Below are 17,889 nucleotides of genomic sequence, written 5' to 3'. Positions count from 1 at the left end.
CGGCATACTTATTGTGAATAAAATTTGTCTAAGAAAGAGATTTTGTGTCATATTAGATAATAAGTAAAAACATTGAATATAAGAACAACTCTGTAATGCTAATATGTTAAGTGTCTCGATGTTACTTTTCTCTTATATATGTTTAAATTAACTTATCTTTAACGTATCATAATTCTAACCTCAAAATAGAGGTTAAATTTGATCTTCCGTGATCATCCTTACCGACAACATATCGATAAAGAATATTCACGAATAACCAATACAACATTTTAAATAATACTAATACGATTTTTTTTTTTTTTTCAGGGTAAGAATGAAGCACACAAATGGACAATATATTGTTCTGAATAGAAAAGATTCTAATTCAACTTGTGGAACATGTCGATACGTACTCTCATGGTAACATGGTAGCAGTAAATTCGGCATACCTCAGAAACTTTTCATTATTGATAATATTTATATACGTTTAAATATTATAAATGAATCTCTAAAAAAAAATTAACGTAACAATGGCGGATAGCAAAGTAGAAAACACAGATTTGAAAAAAGCTGTGGATAAAAGGGAAGTATTAAATGATCCATCTACATCTATGAAGAAATTGGAAAATATTGAATTACAAATGCAAGACATTTGTAATAAGAATAAACTAGAAGTAAATGATTCCTGTAAAAAAAATTTTAAAGTAACTGAAAAAGAGCAGAAAGCAAACGTGAATGTTGATGATTCAAAGGAAACTGAAGATACCGTATCCGAGAAAGAAAAACATCGAACCGAGGAGATAATATTAGATGAAGAGCTTAATGAAACGGATAATGAAACAGAAAAGTTTAAAGAAACGGATAATTCATCTACAAAAAGTAAAGATGTTAAAACTACTGTTTCAGAAGAAGAAGAGACATTGAATGAAATATTAAAAGTGGTGCATGAGAACTTGAATTCTAACAATGTTAAGCAAGGTGTAGTAGAGTCTAAAGATTTAAAACAAGAAACTAATGGTAATGCTGAAGAGCATAAAGAGAAAATAGAAGCAGAATCAAGCAAAGAAAATATTATAGAAGAAATTACTAGTGATGATGCTAGTGTTGTTGTACAAATTGAAAGTGCAACACCAAGAAGAGATTCTGAAACAAAGGAGTCCGTAGAGATAGTAGAGCATATGGAAGTTGGAATTGTAGGACCTCCCACAACCGTTAGCGAATTGATTAGTGAAGAAGAATTGAGGGAAGAATCTGCATTACCGGCTGAACAAAAGCTTCAAGATCATGTTGCGGAATGGGTTCAAAATTCGGCTAAAGCTGAAGAATTAATCGAGGTCGAGGAAGAATCTTCTGTTCCGGATGTTCAACCTGAGAAAAAGAATATTAGGGTGAAGAGGACCAGAAAGAAGAAAACTAATGATGTCCTTGCTTTACCTACTAGGAAATCTCAGAGAATCATCAGCAACATCATCAAAAGGAGTATTAAATGGTGAGTAATATTTTATTATTCTTAATACAAATATATTTGCTTAGAATTACAATTTTACGCTGTGTAACAATATTTCATTAAGTTTGAGGGTACTTAAAACATTCTACTCTTGAATGAAATATGAGTGGTGATTTTTAAAAGATGTTAATTATATTCACCATGTAGTACAAGCTTTGTATTTTCTCCATTAACTTTAATCTCCCTGCAATTCATATTTCTGTTTTCGCTACTTGGTTCCAAGTTCGATACATTTTCTAGACAATTGAAGACTCAAAACTTCCTCGTCGAAGGAAACGTTCTCTTTATCCCAGAACCGGGTGCACGTTATCAAATTCCATGGAACGTGGTCGCTTGGTGTCCAGATCGATTGACATTCCAATTACAGAATCATACGATTGGCGGCGTTATTTCGCTAGGGACGCGTTCAAACACGCACGTGCGTGCACATACGTACATATGCGTTTCGCAAGGAACGAATAGTAACAAGTCGCAGATAGTTGAGACACCGCGTGCAGAATCGTCTCTCTGTAACGAGGTTGCGCCCGTTTCCGAGCACGTTCTCCACACGGAGAACGGCCGTTCACTCGGTTTCGACAAATTCGATCCGGCGAAAAGTGCTTCCACAGGCGTCGTTATGCTTCTTTTTTTCCTCTCTGTAATCTTCGATACTGTACGAGATTAGCGTTATCAGCCGATAAGAGGGACATTGACAAGCGCGCAAACGCACGCTAACGATGTCGAGCCGAGGAAGTGGGAAAAAAGAAACAGGGAGAGAAATATTGACCGTAGAACGATAAGCAACGCGGTAGTGTCGATAACACGATGACTATTTCTGCCATCTTCACCTTCCACGTCGTTTACCTCCTCCGTAAGATTGAAGGAAATACCATTTTTTTTTAAATTCTGAGACAAACATATGATTTATCAGTAACAGGAAATGCAGAAAGAACGACGATCGAGGTTTTGGTCGTTAACCTCTGACGCGGTCGAACTGTACTTCTTCGAATTGACTGGTTACCCAGAACTCTTAAGTTCAACCGTGAACCGCTTCTTCGTGTTTCGCTTATCGAGGCGGACACCTTTCTTGATTCCTGCACGTGTATTAGAGTAATACGATACAGGTATTCTGGGTTGAGAAACTTTCTTCGGATTTGATCGTTACCTGTTATAGGATCATCATTCGATTGTCTTTATTCATGTTTGACCTTTAAACATAACCTAACATAACCTAGTTAGTCTTTTGTTAGTGTTCACCATTTTTCTGTTAACAATATATGAACAACTATGTTGATTGAAATAACGCTTATGTTAATTACGATCGTTTTTGGTATCGTGGGATTACGAGGCAATCAAATTTTCAGGAAACACGAAATTTATTAAATTACCAGATCCGCTGTGGATGTTCGAGTTAGCTACGTTACATAAAGGTTAAACGAGACTAATATGAAGGTCGTAACACCAGTTATGACAATCTCGTGTTATTACTTCTATTTACTACTCTTACGTTAGCGCTATCGATGATACCAATTTTGGTAAGGGTGGAAAAAGCAATCTTCATTTATTGTCCAAAAGGGAGGAATATAAAAAGGAAACATTCATTAATATTTCATAACTAATAGGTATTTTTCTTGAAATTCTATGATTTGATTGAAAATGTAAAAAATATTTTAACAATTAGGGGGTGAAATCATTGGTTGCCATAATTATCGGTTAAAGTTTAGTTTGAGTCATCAGAAATTTTCCATAAGCCTTCCAAATACTTAGGAAAAACTCATAAAGGAATTCAGGGACCACTGAGGGATTTTACGGTACAAGAATGGCCTTTCTTAAGTGGGGAGACAGTATTGTTTCCTTTGATCCTCGGTCTTCATAAAGCTAAGTCGAATCGATACGTATATCCATTTCTTAGAAATGATCGACAATATTTGTATAAAGTGTACTTTTAATTATTGTATCTGCCTGCTGTATATAGACGCGCTCATCAAATCTTAACTTTCAAAATGATATACCATAAGTGCGAACTTAATATTTTCCTGTAATTCGATAAAGTTAATTGAAATAATTTCCACAAAAATTTCCACGTTCTCTTTTAAATTTCCCTAGAATGAATTTTTTAATTAAAGCCTGTCGGTAGTTCATTGTTTCACGTAAAGGTATGCAATTTGTTCCGTTTTCTTTATAAGGTTTCTAGATTTTATATAACTTCCAATGAAATTCTACCACAGTTTTATTAATTCCAATAATTAAATTTAACAAAATTGGTTCTTAGAATTGCTAGAGGTGATGTACCTTGATTTAAAACCGTGTTCCTTTTATAATCCTCCACTATAAAAATGATTCGTTTCAGTGTAAATATCCAGGTCCCTAATAAACACGTTCGAATGAAACTCCTCCATCCACGAGTCTAAAATAACATCACGTTTACCTGAGTCCTCGTGATACTCGCTAACAAGCAGGACCTTACTTCCAAGGTTCTCCCCAAACAAATTTCATTACAACCTTCGCTATACCAGGGAAAGAACATTTGGATATTAAAGAAACATCAGGCAACTAGAGGAACTTCATAATTATTTAATAATAATTAGACAAATCGCTCGTTGATTCTTGCACAAGGTGCTCAGTGCTAATTTTACAGCCCTGCTTCAGGTAATTCACCTGACACGATCAAATATCGTGTCGCACACTATGAACGCTTTTTGCTCGAAGGGTTAACCCTCTCCTTAGAACCTTATAAATTAGCTAAAATAGTTTTAACTTCATCCAAGATGAAACTTAAATAATAGTTAATCCTGAAATGAAGACTTCCTTTTTTAACAAGGAACAAGGCATTGACTCGAGTTTGTGTCACTTAGGTAATACCGTAACCACCCACCCATACAGTAACACGTGTCACGCACGTTACCTATTGTTCCCAGAATTGAAAGCACTAGCAACAGATTAGTCAGCAGTATTTTCAAAGTATAATTTCGTCCCCTTTGGATGAGTTTAGACCACATACCCACAGTAGGTCTAATCTAAACACCTAATCCACCCTTCTATGGATGCAGAGGATTTTCTTCTTTTTCTAATGAAATCGTTAGAATAGCGTCAATTCTAATGGTATTTTCCTAGAAGAAAATACACTCTACACTCGTACCACTGAAAGGGTGAAAATTGTCTAAATTCAATCTACTCGGTGACGATCTATCTTCTTCTTAAAAAGTGTGTTGTCAAGTTATGGACGTACGAGTTGTAAAGAAGGCGTATGGAATTCTGGTCCCAGGCCAAGGCTGGTCTCACCCCGTATCCCGGATGAAAGTGGAGCGGTCTGCTACGAGCGGGAGGGGCGTTAATCCCTGCGAACGGTACCATAGAAACGGTACCGGTGGGGTCGTTACGTGTGCCTGCAGACCGGCATCGAGCAACCACTCCGGGCTGCTCCCCGGTACCAGACACACACACAAACGAGACAACCTACCACGATATAATCCAGCCCAAGGCCCCCCTAAGAAAAGGGGAAGGTCTTCTTTGTCCCTCGGTCCCTCGGGCGAAGGACCGCGGCCAGATGTCGGCTGACGATCCTTGCGACTGCGTCGACACGCACGCCTTTCCTTCTCCATGTGTATGGCTGCGTGTTTGCGTACACCTCTGTGTGCACGACGTAGGCGTACGCACGCGTACGCCTGGCGATCCCATGTCGCTGCACGCTCACGGGTATTGCGTATCCTTCGTGGGTATTTTTGGTGATCGAGCGCGCCTCGTTTCACCTCGCCCCTCGTCCCCCGCTTTCGAAGCTTCAACCTCGGGAAACCCGTGCTTTCCTGGAGGCGAGCTACCAACGCTTGGCTTCTTCATGGTCTTCCTTCGCTATGTAGGTACCGTAGAATTTGCGTCTACTCGTCCCTGTAGGCTGGTTAAATTCTTTCGAGATCGTACTTTTCAAGTTTCATGGAACACCCAGTATAAATGGCGAAGTTGGTCTTTGTTCTTCATCGAGGGTGCGAGGGCACTACAATAGAAGGGAGATGTTCTTCCTGTTTTGAATACCTGAAGTGGTAGAAAGAATTTTTGTTCGTTCAAATTATGGGTGGAAAAATGATCATCGACCAATTTATTAGAAGTTTTTATGAAGAATATAAAAAATTGAAGAATACAGAGATCTGGTGTATGTTTCTTCAGAGAATACTATTGTATTCGAAACACGTTATTGAGTTTCTGAAACTAAAAGCTTCGAAATCCCATCGAGCCGACCGTAGGGTACCGTCTTAGCCTTTCGAGACAAAGATTTCCATGGCCTCAGGTACCAAAGCTTCAAGGCCGCGCAGGGAACCGCCTGCATCGGCGAACTTCGAATCCCGATACCTAGGAACTTCCAGGAAACAGCCGTTATACCATTGAAAGAAGGGACCTCGAGGAAGCTAGATACGTTCACACAAGCGCGAAAGAGAGCCTCTCCAACAGGTAAGTGCGGATTTCTCTCCGCCATCGAACTGGTACCACCACGCACGCTCGAAGGATCTCGACGAGGGGCTGACACGCGCGAACCAATGCGTACGAGAAAATATTCACCGGGAAAAATATCACAGAATTTTATTTTTATCATAGCAATTTTCTATACGATATTTATTTGAAAAATTTTCTTTGAAAAAAAAAAAATATTTAATTTTCCAATGTTTCAATTTCACTACTGCAATTTTATTTTTCAATACAAAGTATTATTAATTTTCGGGTAGAAAGTTTCGTGCGTTTTCCTTACGAGGAAATTAGTCATTAATCGTTGAGAGGATTTCCTTGCAAACCTTCAGCCGCGTTTCTACGTGAATCATCGAGGCCTCGTAATTTATTGTTTCCTCGAGGATAACGTAGATCTTTGAACGGTACCAGGAGTACCGTTTCCTCATTTACAATTAAAGTCCATCGACGTTGAAATCGTAGAGGGAAGGAACGATCATCCTGCCCAGATGACCCCAATTTCGACCTGTATAGGTATAGAGGTCGAAACCAGGCATGGTGGGTCAGATGATTCGTGAACACATTGGAATTCTCGGATTCTACCAGTTCGAAGTACTTGATTTCGTGGAACTGGTAGAAATTGGAGATTCGCGTTCATTTGTAACAATCCAATCTATCTTTCGAATAAAAGTGTGTTTATCGATCCAACAGTTATTAACTGGCTACCTGTTGGAATTATTGAAACTTGCATATTATTTCTCCTGAATTAAAGGGTCATTCGATGTCTATTACATAGAATAGGTAAAATTAACAGGTAGTTCTATTCTGTCGTTTTAAAAGAATAGAGAACTTGAAGTTGAAAAATTAATTCGCTGGGTAATTTAAAAGTTGAATTTAGAAAATTCCTTGGTACCAACATCTTTTTCAAAACGGATTTAGCGTGTCCGTTTAGAAAACCTAGATCACCCATGAATCTTGCTGTTGGTTCCTGGGGACATGAGCGTCGTAGGGTCGAAGGTCAAGCGTATGTGTCCAATGAGAGGAAATAAACTTGGTAGGAATAATTATCATAGTTTATTCGTTCACCGAGCGTCTCGCATGCCCTGGTTATCCTTCATATAAATAAAATATCAGCGATAAGTGAAGCCACGCGATCTGTAAACGCGTTATCCTCGCGTTACGACCGGTAGCATCGGATAAAGATCGAAAAGGAAAACAGAGGAGGGTATCATTACCATAAGTACAAGAGTGAACGTCGAAGTGAAGTTTAACAAGAGCAATGAGAAAAAAAGGAGAGAAAAATGTATTGTTAGGTCGAGTTGGAGCTTCCGTGAGAAGGAAGGTATAGCCTACGAAGCGAAGGTGACGTTTTCATTGGTCTTTGATCTTTGGTATCCTGGTAACGCGGCAATGACGTCATCCGGTGATCCAAGCCCAGTCGGTTACCATCCGTTACCATCGTGCAATACCACCCTCGGGTGTGCCTTCCAGCCCTTGTATGTTTCACCACCACCGGCATCCCCCTCCTGGAATATCCCCCTTGCAATTCCGCCCTCCAAACGGGCTCTGACCCCTCTCGCGCTATCGCGTTTGTAGCAATAACGAGAGGAAGAAAGAGAAGGCTGGTTCCCAACGCGACGCGAGATGGCTTTCATCCTACGAGCCTCGTCTTCTTTTCAACCCTTCTCGAGTAGGAAAGAAAAAAAGGAAAAGAATTGTCAGCTCGGTTCGCGAAGGCGTTGAACTGTTTCTGGTTAGATAGTTGAGCAATCCATTCAATTAGCTAATTGGTGTTTTGCAAGCTGGACTTTAACGAGGAATCGATCGAGCGGGGCATGCAAGACACGATATTTCGATGGGTGTTGAAATGGTGTTGACGTCGTCGAGAGTTTCGCTCGGGCATAGCGTTGTTTAATTAATAGTATCGAATATTGATATTTACACGGTAATTATTCTCTTCTCTTTAAACTCGATGACTTCTTACTGGCTATTGTAGAAACAGAATAATTTTGTGGTACTCGTCAAACTCGATTGCAAAACGAGATCCTGGCTCCGGTGGTGGATTAAATAGACCCAGTGAATCGAGTAGAATGTGCAACGGTCCCGAAATGCGATATGACAAGTTTTCAAAAGATCGCTTTTGATTTTTGGATTAACGTATTTATTTGCCATAGAGCCCTCGTTAACTATTAAGTCTTAACTCTAATTATTAGGGATAGAAATAATTAATTTTCAAATTTTAACATTTCAACATTTTTATTTGCTACCATAAATTGTTAATACAATAATAATGCTCTTCAAATTTTCCTGTCGCCGGTGACTCAAACGGTATTCGCCGTATTAGAGAAATTATCCAGGAAATTTCATCGTGTAATGTCTCGTAGAAGGTTTTCGTTCACGATTCTCCAATTCGAAAAGCGATTCCTCGAAGCGTTGGAAATATCGGCTTTGTACCTGTTAACAGGGACAAAGAAAAGATGAATTAAACATAACTTCGTATAACCGATCGGATGGTCATACTTTATACATTACTAACCACACGACAATGTATCTGTCTGCTTTTCCTCGGCGCAAGGTGTTCCCTCGACTTTGAAGATGCCTACAAAAACGAAAAACCGTGCAAACGAAGTGAAGTTCAGTACTGTGTTAAAATGTCCAGTTGTAGCAACAGCTGGTCCGGTTTAGTCGCGGATTATGTTGATCTAACTGATTCAATAAAATCGAAACGTTGAAAAGAAAGATCAGTAACCGAATAAATGGCTTGTCTAGAGATGAATGAAATCAAAGTATGTACTCTTTGTTCACCAAAGAAGCTCTGAAGATTTCAACGACCGTCCTTGAAAATCCAACTACCCTTGCGTGTTGAAACGCCATTTAAATCAACTTCATCCTTGGTGTTCAGTATCGCGTACATCGAAACATTCTACAGGGAAAAGAATTCCTTTCTTTGCTGTGTTCATTAACCCACTGAGAACCATAAACGTACCAGTACACTCTTCGACCATCAACGCCTAAGCATATTGGTACGCCATATTAAAACATGGTAGTATCTACACGAGAAGCTTAATCTCACATGATGGAAATTTTTCATCTGAAAATTCGGTAGTAATAATTTCTATCGAATTACCGTTGACCCAACTAAGGACCAACCCGTCAGTCGATTAATACGATCTTATTTCTGTCCATCTTCCTATTATCAATTTCAAGATGATCAATGATAATCTTGATCGGATGCTGCATCGAGGTGGCATTGAACAATCGCGTTGTCCACGAAGGCTTGATCGCGTGTACCGCAATTCGAAGGCATCTGTCCTGACGGAGATTCGGCAAGCCACTTGAATTCTCCGGAGACTTGGACGGACGTAGTTGGCAGGTTCAGGCAGGCAGGCAGGCAGCGCAGGCAAGAGAGGGTGGCTTGGACTTCGGTTCGGATGGCGGGTATTGATCCTAGCGAACCTAGCAGCGGGGTGGCCGGGACCCCGCCTCAAGGATGAAGGGTGTCTCCCCTTCTCTCGTCCCCTCACGCTTCAGCCTCACTGTCAGCCGGTGTTAAAGCGAAACGAAGATAGGAGGAAGCACGTGAGTGGGGTGGTTGCCCCTTAAGAGAGACGGGTGAACCACCTAGAACGCGCGGTGCACCAAAGATACCATCCCTTAGGCCTCTGTAATAAGCGGACGACCAAGTGGTCGGAAAACGAGCCGAGGGGTGAACTCTGGAAAATCTCGAGAAGCCAGGTGGACCTATCGAAGCAACCTTTTCCTACGAAATACACCTTGCCCATTCTCCCTCTCTTTCGTTCGCTCGCTTTGGAGAACCGACGCGACGCGTCCGCGTTTGCCATGCACCCACACCGAATTCCTCTTGCTCTTCGGCGCTGCTGGAACGCGGCGCGTATGCTGACGAGGGAAGTCGAATCTTTTCCTTCGAATCGCTATCTTCTTTATCGATGATGATAGTCGTATCAGCCGGCTCGTGACGTCAGACTTTTTCTATGGTAACGCAGAGATATTTTCTTGTCTGCGAATGCTTCAGCCACTGAGTCACTCGCTTCGAACGCTAATTCGCCCGCATACTTTGCTGATCGTAAATAAACGCGCTTCGATCAGCGTACATTCGTGCCTACTTATCGAATATTTTATACCATTAATTCCTCCAAAATGATGTAAATTATTGATGGACGATGAATGAAAAAAAGTGCGGATCGAAAGCGTGTTGTTCGAAGGAGGTAAGGAATCAAGCTTTCAAGCTTTCACCGAGCTACATGTTTGCAAATATTGGAGAGAAACTGTTAGGGCGGAGGGGATAAAAAGATAGTAGCGAAGTGCTGGTCACCGGTACCATCTCACGGTCGCCTTCGGGCAGAAACTTTTCGATCTTCTGCGTGCTGTGTGAACGTGGCTCAAGTACGCATGCTCCGGTACGCGAAGATGGGTTGCCACCAGCCACATCAAGTTCCAATTACCGTTTCTGGTGACGCTGGCTGAACGTATATATTGCTACCGTTATGACGACGAAGAGCTAGCATCGGTTATTCTATGATTCGTCGAACGGCAAGAAATCATGCGAAAAGATTTCAATGCTTGGCGGTTATCATCGAAGTAACCTCGTCGAAAGAAAATAATTATCAACTGCTTCGATGTTCCGCCATTTTACCTGCGAAGCGGTGGACGCAGCTGCGTTCAAAGAAACCGAGAGCATCGACGAAATTAAAACCGTCGCGAGGAACGTAGCCAGAGTCCTATCAGCGGGTATTTCCGTCTCTAGCAGATAACGAGGGAGCAGATTAAAAGAAAACGCTGAAATCGCGCGTAGCTGGTTGCATAGCCCGTTGTCGTCCCACGAGGCTAGGCCTCGTTCTTCGTCCCACGAATGAGATTTTTCGACCTGTGCCCGCAGTTGGCCGTGTAAAACGGCGAAAGGGAGTCGCAGCTGCGCATCCTTCTTGGTCGTTCTCCAGGCGGTCATGTCTGCTGGCCCCGAGTCGGAGACGCCTCGGCTTATTTCCCTCCTGTGCCAGCTGTGCGGGCAAGCCCGCACACAGGCTGCCCTGCTAAGACGAGCGTCAACGACCAGCATGAAGATAGGAAAAGACCGAGCGAATGGCTCTAACGTTACACCAACGAGGATAGAACACACGGATCCGCTCTAGCCGATGAAAAGAGAAAGACGGGAAACGTGTTCTATGTAGTAGCCATGACGAAGAGAGACGAATGGTTGTGTATCGTCGAACAGAGAACGGAGAGCATGCCCGTCGAAGTGAGAGAGAGAGGAAAGGAAAGAGGCAACCCTCGATTAGTTGATGGTGGGGTCAGGTTGCCACGGAGGTACGGAGAGGGGAGTGAGACCACCGGAAATCGGTCTGTCCTTATTTGAGAGGCCGCGTGAACCACACCGAGGCCTGGCCTTTCGTGCCTGCTTCGCCTCTTCTCTTTTCGATGGCTTCTCTTCTCTTCGGCTCCACGCGCTCGAAACAGGGACACGCAGTTGCCGAAGCAAAAACTTCTTACCGAGAACCTACGCGAAGACGTTTCCGTTAGGAGAACGCTTCTGGTACCAGGACGTCGCGTCGTCGGTTTCCGTCGAAGCTTTCTCAGAAAATCGTTTCGTCGACCCGTGAGGGGAATGAGCCTCGAGAACGCGGGGGAGATATACACTTGGTTATACGATATCGCAAAGGGGAAAGATCCTCGACGAGAAACGATGGGAAGCTGTTGCGTTGCAGGAGAACGTTTGCCCTGGAACTGGAGCATCCATGGTGTACCTTGTTCAACAGCTTCTTTTAAGGAAGAAAGGTTCATTTTTACTAAAATAATATCAAATGATCGAATTTTTTTTTTTTTTTTTTATTGAAATTGTTACACTGGAGATCTACAAATTAATCAACTTGAATATATCGTTAAAGTTAAATAAGTGGAGTAATGCAACTTACAGAGTTCAAGGTAACAAAAGCCATTAACGTCGATGCGAAGATGAATCAATGCAAACACACGATAGCGGCCAATAGAACATTTGCACTTGTACTTTATCTGACTAAAGAGATCTGCCTATCGTGCAAAGTGCGAGCTACTAATATAACAACTGAAAACCATTAATCCCACTAATACACAAAGGAACATTTATTATCTGGTATGCGTGTCTTCATTATCAAACCAAAATGGTCGACGCGGCGAACCGAGTATCACTGTGAACCGGCTGTGTCCATTTGTTGCCACTCGAGCTTTGATTCTCTTCAGACCACTTTCTATTATCTATCATTTCCACTGGTCTGATTATTTATTATGAACTACTCGAAGAATAATTTTCAAATAATTCCAAGAACTCTCTGAGAAATTCTCTAAAAAAATTATAGTTGTAGAGTATTAAAAAATAAATCTTCTTTTGATTTTTCGAATCCGAGTTAAAATATTACACGGCAGCAGGGTAATTTCCCGAGAAACGAAGCGTTGGATGAAGTATTTAAGGTGTTGCAGAGACAAGGGGTGTCGTGTGCCAACATCCCTGGGTGATTCCTCGCTCAATGCCAGATCCTCCCTTCTCTTCTTCGTCGCTTTTTCTCCGAGAGGTTCACCCTGCCGCGTCACCATCTTATACAAACAGACCCACGAAATAATCCCACGATTTTTTCAAACATCTTGAGGTCAGTTTTACTCCACAAAGAATTTCTCTTTCGCCGAATGATGTTGATGGTGAACACCGATCTCCGGTCGGTCGGTCAGTCTAGGGAATTTTCTTGTATCCAGACAATTAACCGTACTTATTGATCGTGCACTGGTAATATACAGTTTCGGTTCGGTTGCGATCGAACGGGGTCAAGTTCTCCTTCCTTTGTGCCACATATAAGATACCATGAGAACCTGATTAGCGGCATTAGGGGAGGAATAAGAGCGTCTCCGTCGAAATAAGAACGATTGCGTAGAATATTACACCCTTGGTGACACCATAGTAGGAAATCGTGCGTCATTTTGGTTCTTCGTTTCCAGTTCATTTTCGATTGATGCCATTTGAACGTTAATTGCACGAAATATCAGGTGGGACAAGTTTAAAACGGAAAGTGAAATCAGCTGTACAACCTTCGTTTTCGAGAACAAGATTGGAATACCACGATGGAATGTCAATTGTTTTGACATACATTTTGTTTTTTCTTTGACTCTGTTTCAAGTCCTGATTACGCTTGGTCACGGAAAATTAAATTTCCTAACGCATAGAAGAAGGAACCTCATTGTTCTCCGTTACTTTACCGTTCACCAAAGTGGACTATAAAGTTTCTTTGTTTGAAAAATTTGTCTAGCTACGTTTCTCATTTTCATGGTTTATCAGACCTTTAGAAAAACGAGTAAATAAGTCCAGGAAACTCTTAGTATCTGGTACCAGAAGATAATTTTGATAACAAAGTTACTGTACAGTGTGGAATTCGTATAATTACCAAGGGATTAATTAAAATAATTAAGCGTATAGGTTTTATTTTACAAAATTATCATGTACTGTTTAAAACTGCCACGTGGCCGGTGTGTTCTAAGAAGACGATTGCGCATTCGGGGAGTTCGATCGAAGGCTCCATCGCGAATGCTCCTTGCTGCAATCGAACCTCCTCCGTTTCGACTATTTTTAGAAATGCTCTTCTATAGGACGTTAAGTCTCGCGAAGGAGCCCTTTCGTAACCAAGCGAAACGTTATGCAATTTTCTATCACGATCCTGGCAGCATCTAATAATTCAAATTATTCGATACGCCAGGACATAGATTATTTGTTGAAGGAAACGGCTAGGGTAGACATTTTTCTGGTATTGTTGAAGGCAAGATCTGCGACAATTCTCTTAACGCGTGTTTGCCTGGATTACAATAGTCAGCGGCGGGTTGAGCGTGTTCTCTGGCAGACAAAGCGAGAACCGTTCGTGGGGATGAAGAGAAAAAGAGCGCGTAACCTAACGCCCTGCGAGGACCAGGTCGAGGAAGAGCGCAACGTGGCTAAAGGAGAAGAAGGCAAGGGTCGGTCGCGAGGGGTGGCAAGGAGAGAGGAGAGATCGGTAGCGGTTGGTTATACCGGATAACAGAGGCGAGGAGGACCGCGTGGTTCGAGGGGTGGCGAACCCCTGAAGGACCCTAGTCGGTAGCGGTGACCTCCTCCCTCTTTTTCCCTGTCTCCCTGGTCTCTCTTCCTTTCCAACCCTGCCCCCTCCATGATGCTCGTCATCCCTGCCGCGACGGCACCGGAGCACGATCATTGGTTCACCGGTTTCACGCAGACACGAGGAGGCACACGCAGCTGCCACTAGCTGTCTCTTGTTCCACGGCCGGACCCGATCGGCCAGTCCGGAGGAGAAGCAGCGCGCGTGCAGTAGTTAGGCACGTTGTCACGCGTAATATACATTTTAGATTTTCTATAAACACAGTTTGTTTATTATACGCGTGGTGGTTCCCATTTCATCGATACATCGTACGGGACCTTCTTCCGGAAGAACGAACGTTTCCTATCTTCCGTTGCGTTGCTTGCAAGAAGACGACGCGGCTGCCCCTTGGTGATCTCTCGTGACTACCACGAGTCGTGCGTACGAAGTTCGGCGATTTTCGTGTACGCTCGTCGGCTATCGTCGTTCAGCCACCGTCATTCGTCGCCATCTTGACGGTCCGCCCACCAATCAACGTCACGATCACGGTAGCGCTGATCGTCAGACGAACGGAGAAAGGTACACGAAGCGACACCTTTCGCCGACAACGCGGACCCGTCTCTCGCACGTGTCGCGGAAAAAGACGTGTGCGGTACACGCGTTTCTAACCCGTGTTGCAGTTGCTCTTTCTCTCTAATTTACAACCCCCCTCCGGCGTTCTCGTGTTGGTGGACGGTCGATTTATACGTGACGCGCGACCGCGTGTGCGTGTGACGTTTTGAATTTTAGTCGAGCGAGGAAGTGGTGGCGTCTGCCGGGAGGCCCACGCATACATCGTTTTTCGGTACACCGCCGTCTGTGCTTCCCTTCTCCCTCCAGCTGTCGCTTGACTCGCTGTCTCTTTTACTCTTTGCTCCTCCAGTCCCCTTCTACGTCGCTAGCCACAGTTCGCAGGGCGTCGCACGCAGGGCGGTACCGATGCCCTTTCGACCTCCCGCGGTCATCGAGAGTACGCAAGAGTGCTTCCGTCGCGCGACCGTCTCGTTCTCGATTCTCACGTTCCGTGACGGCGTTGCTACATCTACGCTCGCCAGTTCTCTTCTCTGCCCGTAATGGTCGTCCTTTGAGAACGCCTTCGCCTCGTTCTTCCTCTGTCTCAACCACGACGCACGTGTATCGCTTGGAAAGAAAACATCGGAAAGGATCTGAAAGAAGGCAATCGAATAACTGGAAGATCTAACGTTCGCCGCGCGCCTCCCTCTTTCTCTCTCTCTCTCTCTGCGTCCGTATACACCCACGTGCGCCTGTTTGGAATATTCAAGTGTCACCGAATCCTGGCAAACCGAGCCGCCCGGCAAAACGCATCTAGTCACGCGTTCGCTACCAAAGTAAACGAAGCTCGCGCTGACTATCGCGACCTTCAACGACGTCGACGACGTCGACGAAGCAGTGGTAAAAGAAGATTCAAATATCGTCTATACTAAAGAAAAGAAAAAAGCAAGAAACGACTTTGTGTTGTGATCGTACACCGCTGCTTACCGACTCGACATAGCCAGAAAAGAAACAAAGGATCGCTACGAAAACGCACGCTTACGCATCCAAAGAACAATTCTCGTATCTTGTCAACGATGAACAAGGTCGGTGCGCAAATGATGGCATTGTGAAAATGGATCGCCGATGATATAGAATTTCCAACAGTATCGTCGAGGATGTCGTAGAGACATTATCGCGTGTCGTCAGCTTAAGTGTGTGCCTGTGTATTTTGTGTGTGTGTGAAACGTGTGCGTGCGTGCACTCGATACGAAAAGGAGACAAGGAATTAAGAGGTTAGGATGCCGCAGTGCGCCGTGGCTACATGCCGCAACAGTCATCGTCGGACCCGCGGTCGTCGTATCCGCTACCATCGATTCCCCCAGATACCGGAAGTGCGCTCACGATGGGTGCGCGCGTGCGGTCGCGTGCCCCTCTCGAACGGCGAGATACCGTTCAACATACAAACCGCTCGCATATGCTCCCTCCACTTCACCAACGATTCTTACGAGAAGGATATGGAGCACCTTGTGCTCGGTCTTCCTGTGCGCAGTAGGCTGCGTCGTGGCGCCGTACCGACGATCGGCGTGCCGGTGAACGTGCAGCCGGTCACCAAGATGCTGGTCGAGGACGCGAAACGCTCCCTCCTCAAGGTCACCCATGCTAAAATGCTAACCGGCCAGAAAGTGACCGGCAGCAACGATCTGGCCGACAGTAAGCAGCAGCACCATCAGCCGGCCACGGAAAGACGCCAGCAGCACCAGCACCAACACCAACAACGTGCCAAGAGTGGCAATCAAGTGAACCAGGAACAAAAGATGGCGGGCATCGACGTGCTGCTTGCCCTCGGTCTTAAACCCGCGCCACGGTGAGTCGTTTATACTCGCTCGGAACGATTACGTTCTTGATAAGGAACTCGAGGACGAATCTGGTACCGGAAACGATAAGACATTCTATATTTCATTATCTTTCACTTCTTTATTTAACGCGTTATCGCAATGCTTGGAAAATAATTTTCTATAAGATTTAAAATGGAATAATCTCTTTTTGAAACTTTGAACTTAAAATTTGAAAATTTATTACATACGGTTGATTCGATTATCTCGTATCACTGGTTTCTTTTTTTTTTTTTATTTTTTTTTTTATTCATCGGAAGGTATCGTCAGTAGTAGTATGTTAATTAATTATACCGATAAACGTTAACTGGCTCGTTTAATGTGAAATTATTCACAATTGCGACGTTCGGTTAGCGTAGCAACCACGAAGACCTTTAGCGCGACCTCTGGTAGGAACGGCGCATTGATCCACAATCACGGATCACTCGAAACTCTCGCCTGGGTTTCTCCTGGTGTGCGCGCAACAGAAACTATAGTATCCATGTAGAAACTCGTTAACTCGAGTTTCCACGATTTCTTCTGGGAACCTTTAGTTTCAAAGTCAAATGCAGATACGTTTCAAGGTCACGCGTTGCAGCGACCTTGTAACGTCAAATAAAAACAATCCCGCGGAAGTGTTGTATTTTCACTGACGGTACATCTGATGGGGCAAGTTTTACGATGAATTCAAACGGTAAGATAGAAATTGACGAGGCATAATGAGCAGGAAGATCGTTACATAATTTTTGACGTGCATAAAATGGCTATTAAACGATTACTGTTAGTAAGGTCTCGTTAATTTTTCTGCGGTAACGTGATTCAGTCGCGAGCCTGTTACCTATCGCACCCAAGGTAACTATTATACAAATCCATTATTAATTTTTTCTCTTTGAACATTCGTTTGATGTTGTATTTCACTTACAGTCAGATGAAGTTTCGCTTTTCTTTTTTCTCTTTTTTTTTTTGTTATTTTTTTTTTTTTTTTTTATCTGGAACAAAGGTCAAACAGCGATTAATATCATTAATTCCTGAAGTGTTACAATTGTAAGAGTTGAACGCGCGCTATCTGCGCTCAAGCGTGAAGATGGAAGTACAATATACGCAATGCTTGGCTAGTTCGTGCGAGTTCGTGCTGGAGAACGCTTCTTTGATGCGGAGGAACGTCTTTCCACGAACGCTCTGTCGGTCTACCGTGCCGGATCGACCAATAAAATTCTGTCTCTTTATCTACCGTGACACACGTGCAGATAATGCTTCTTCAACGTCTGCTTTACTTTTCGAAATTCTCCTCTAACGCCTCTTACCCCCTGAAATTATATTTTCCAGGGGTTCAGACGTTTCGCCATTGATAAAAGTACTTTATTTTTGTAAGCAGATAACGTCTATCTGTTTAAACCTTTTTATCCCGTCATTTAAACCTGTGTTTTTTCTCGTTCAAACACCTGGCGTGTAGTTAATCTGAAAGCTGAAGAGTAAGAAA

The 17,889-nt window shown here is 43.2% G+C and overlaps 1 protein-coding gene across 6 annotated transcripts in view; it reads left to right on the top strand.

Annotated features, from left to right (window-relative positions):
• LOC117605386 (uncharacterized) overlaps positions 1-17,889 on the top strand; it is a 30,032-nt gene that overhangs the window by 1,247 nt on the left and 10,896 nt on the right. For 5 of the 6 annotated variants that reach the window (XM_034326664.2, XM_034326663.2, XM_034326660.2 and 2 more), the window contains exon 2: positions 307-1,468. In XM_034326664.2, the coding sequence (XP_034182555.2) occupies positions 510-1,468 (959 nt within the window). In that variant the 5' untranslated portion in view covers positions 307-509. Of the gene's footprint in view, positions 1-306; positions 1,469-13,456; positions 16,403-17,889 lie in introns of those variants that run through there. The other variant, XM_034326666.2, reaches the window with a different exon arrangement.

This window comes from Osmia lignaria, chromosome 3 (genome assembly GCF_051020975.1).
Source record: "Osmia lignaria lignaria isolate PbOS001 chromosome 3, iyOsmLign1, whole genome shotgun sequence".
Taxonomy (NCBI): Eukaryota; Metazoa; Arthropoda; class Insecta; order Hymenoptera; family Megachilidae; genus Osmia; species Osmia lignaria.
This window is presented reverse-complemented; position numbering and strand designations above follow the sequence as displayed.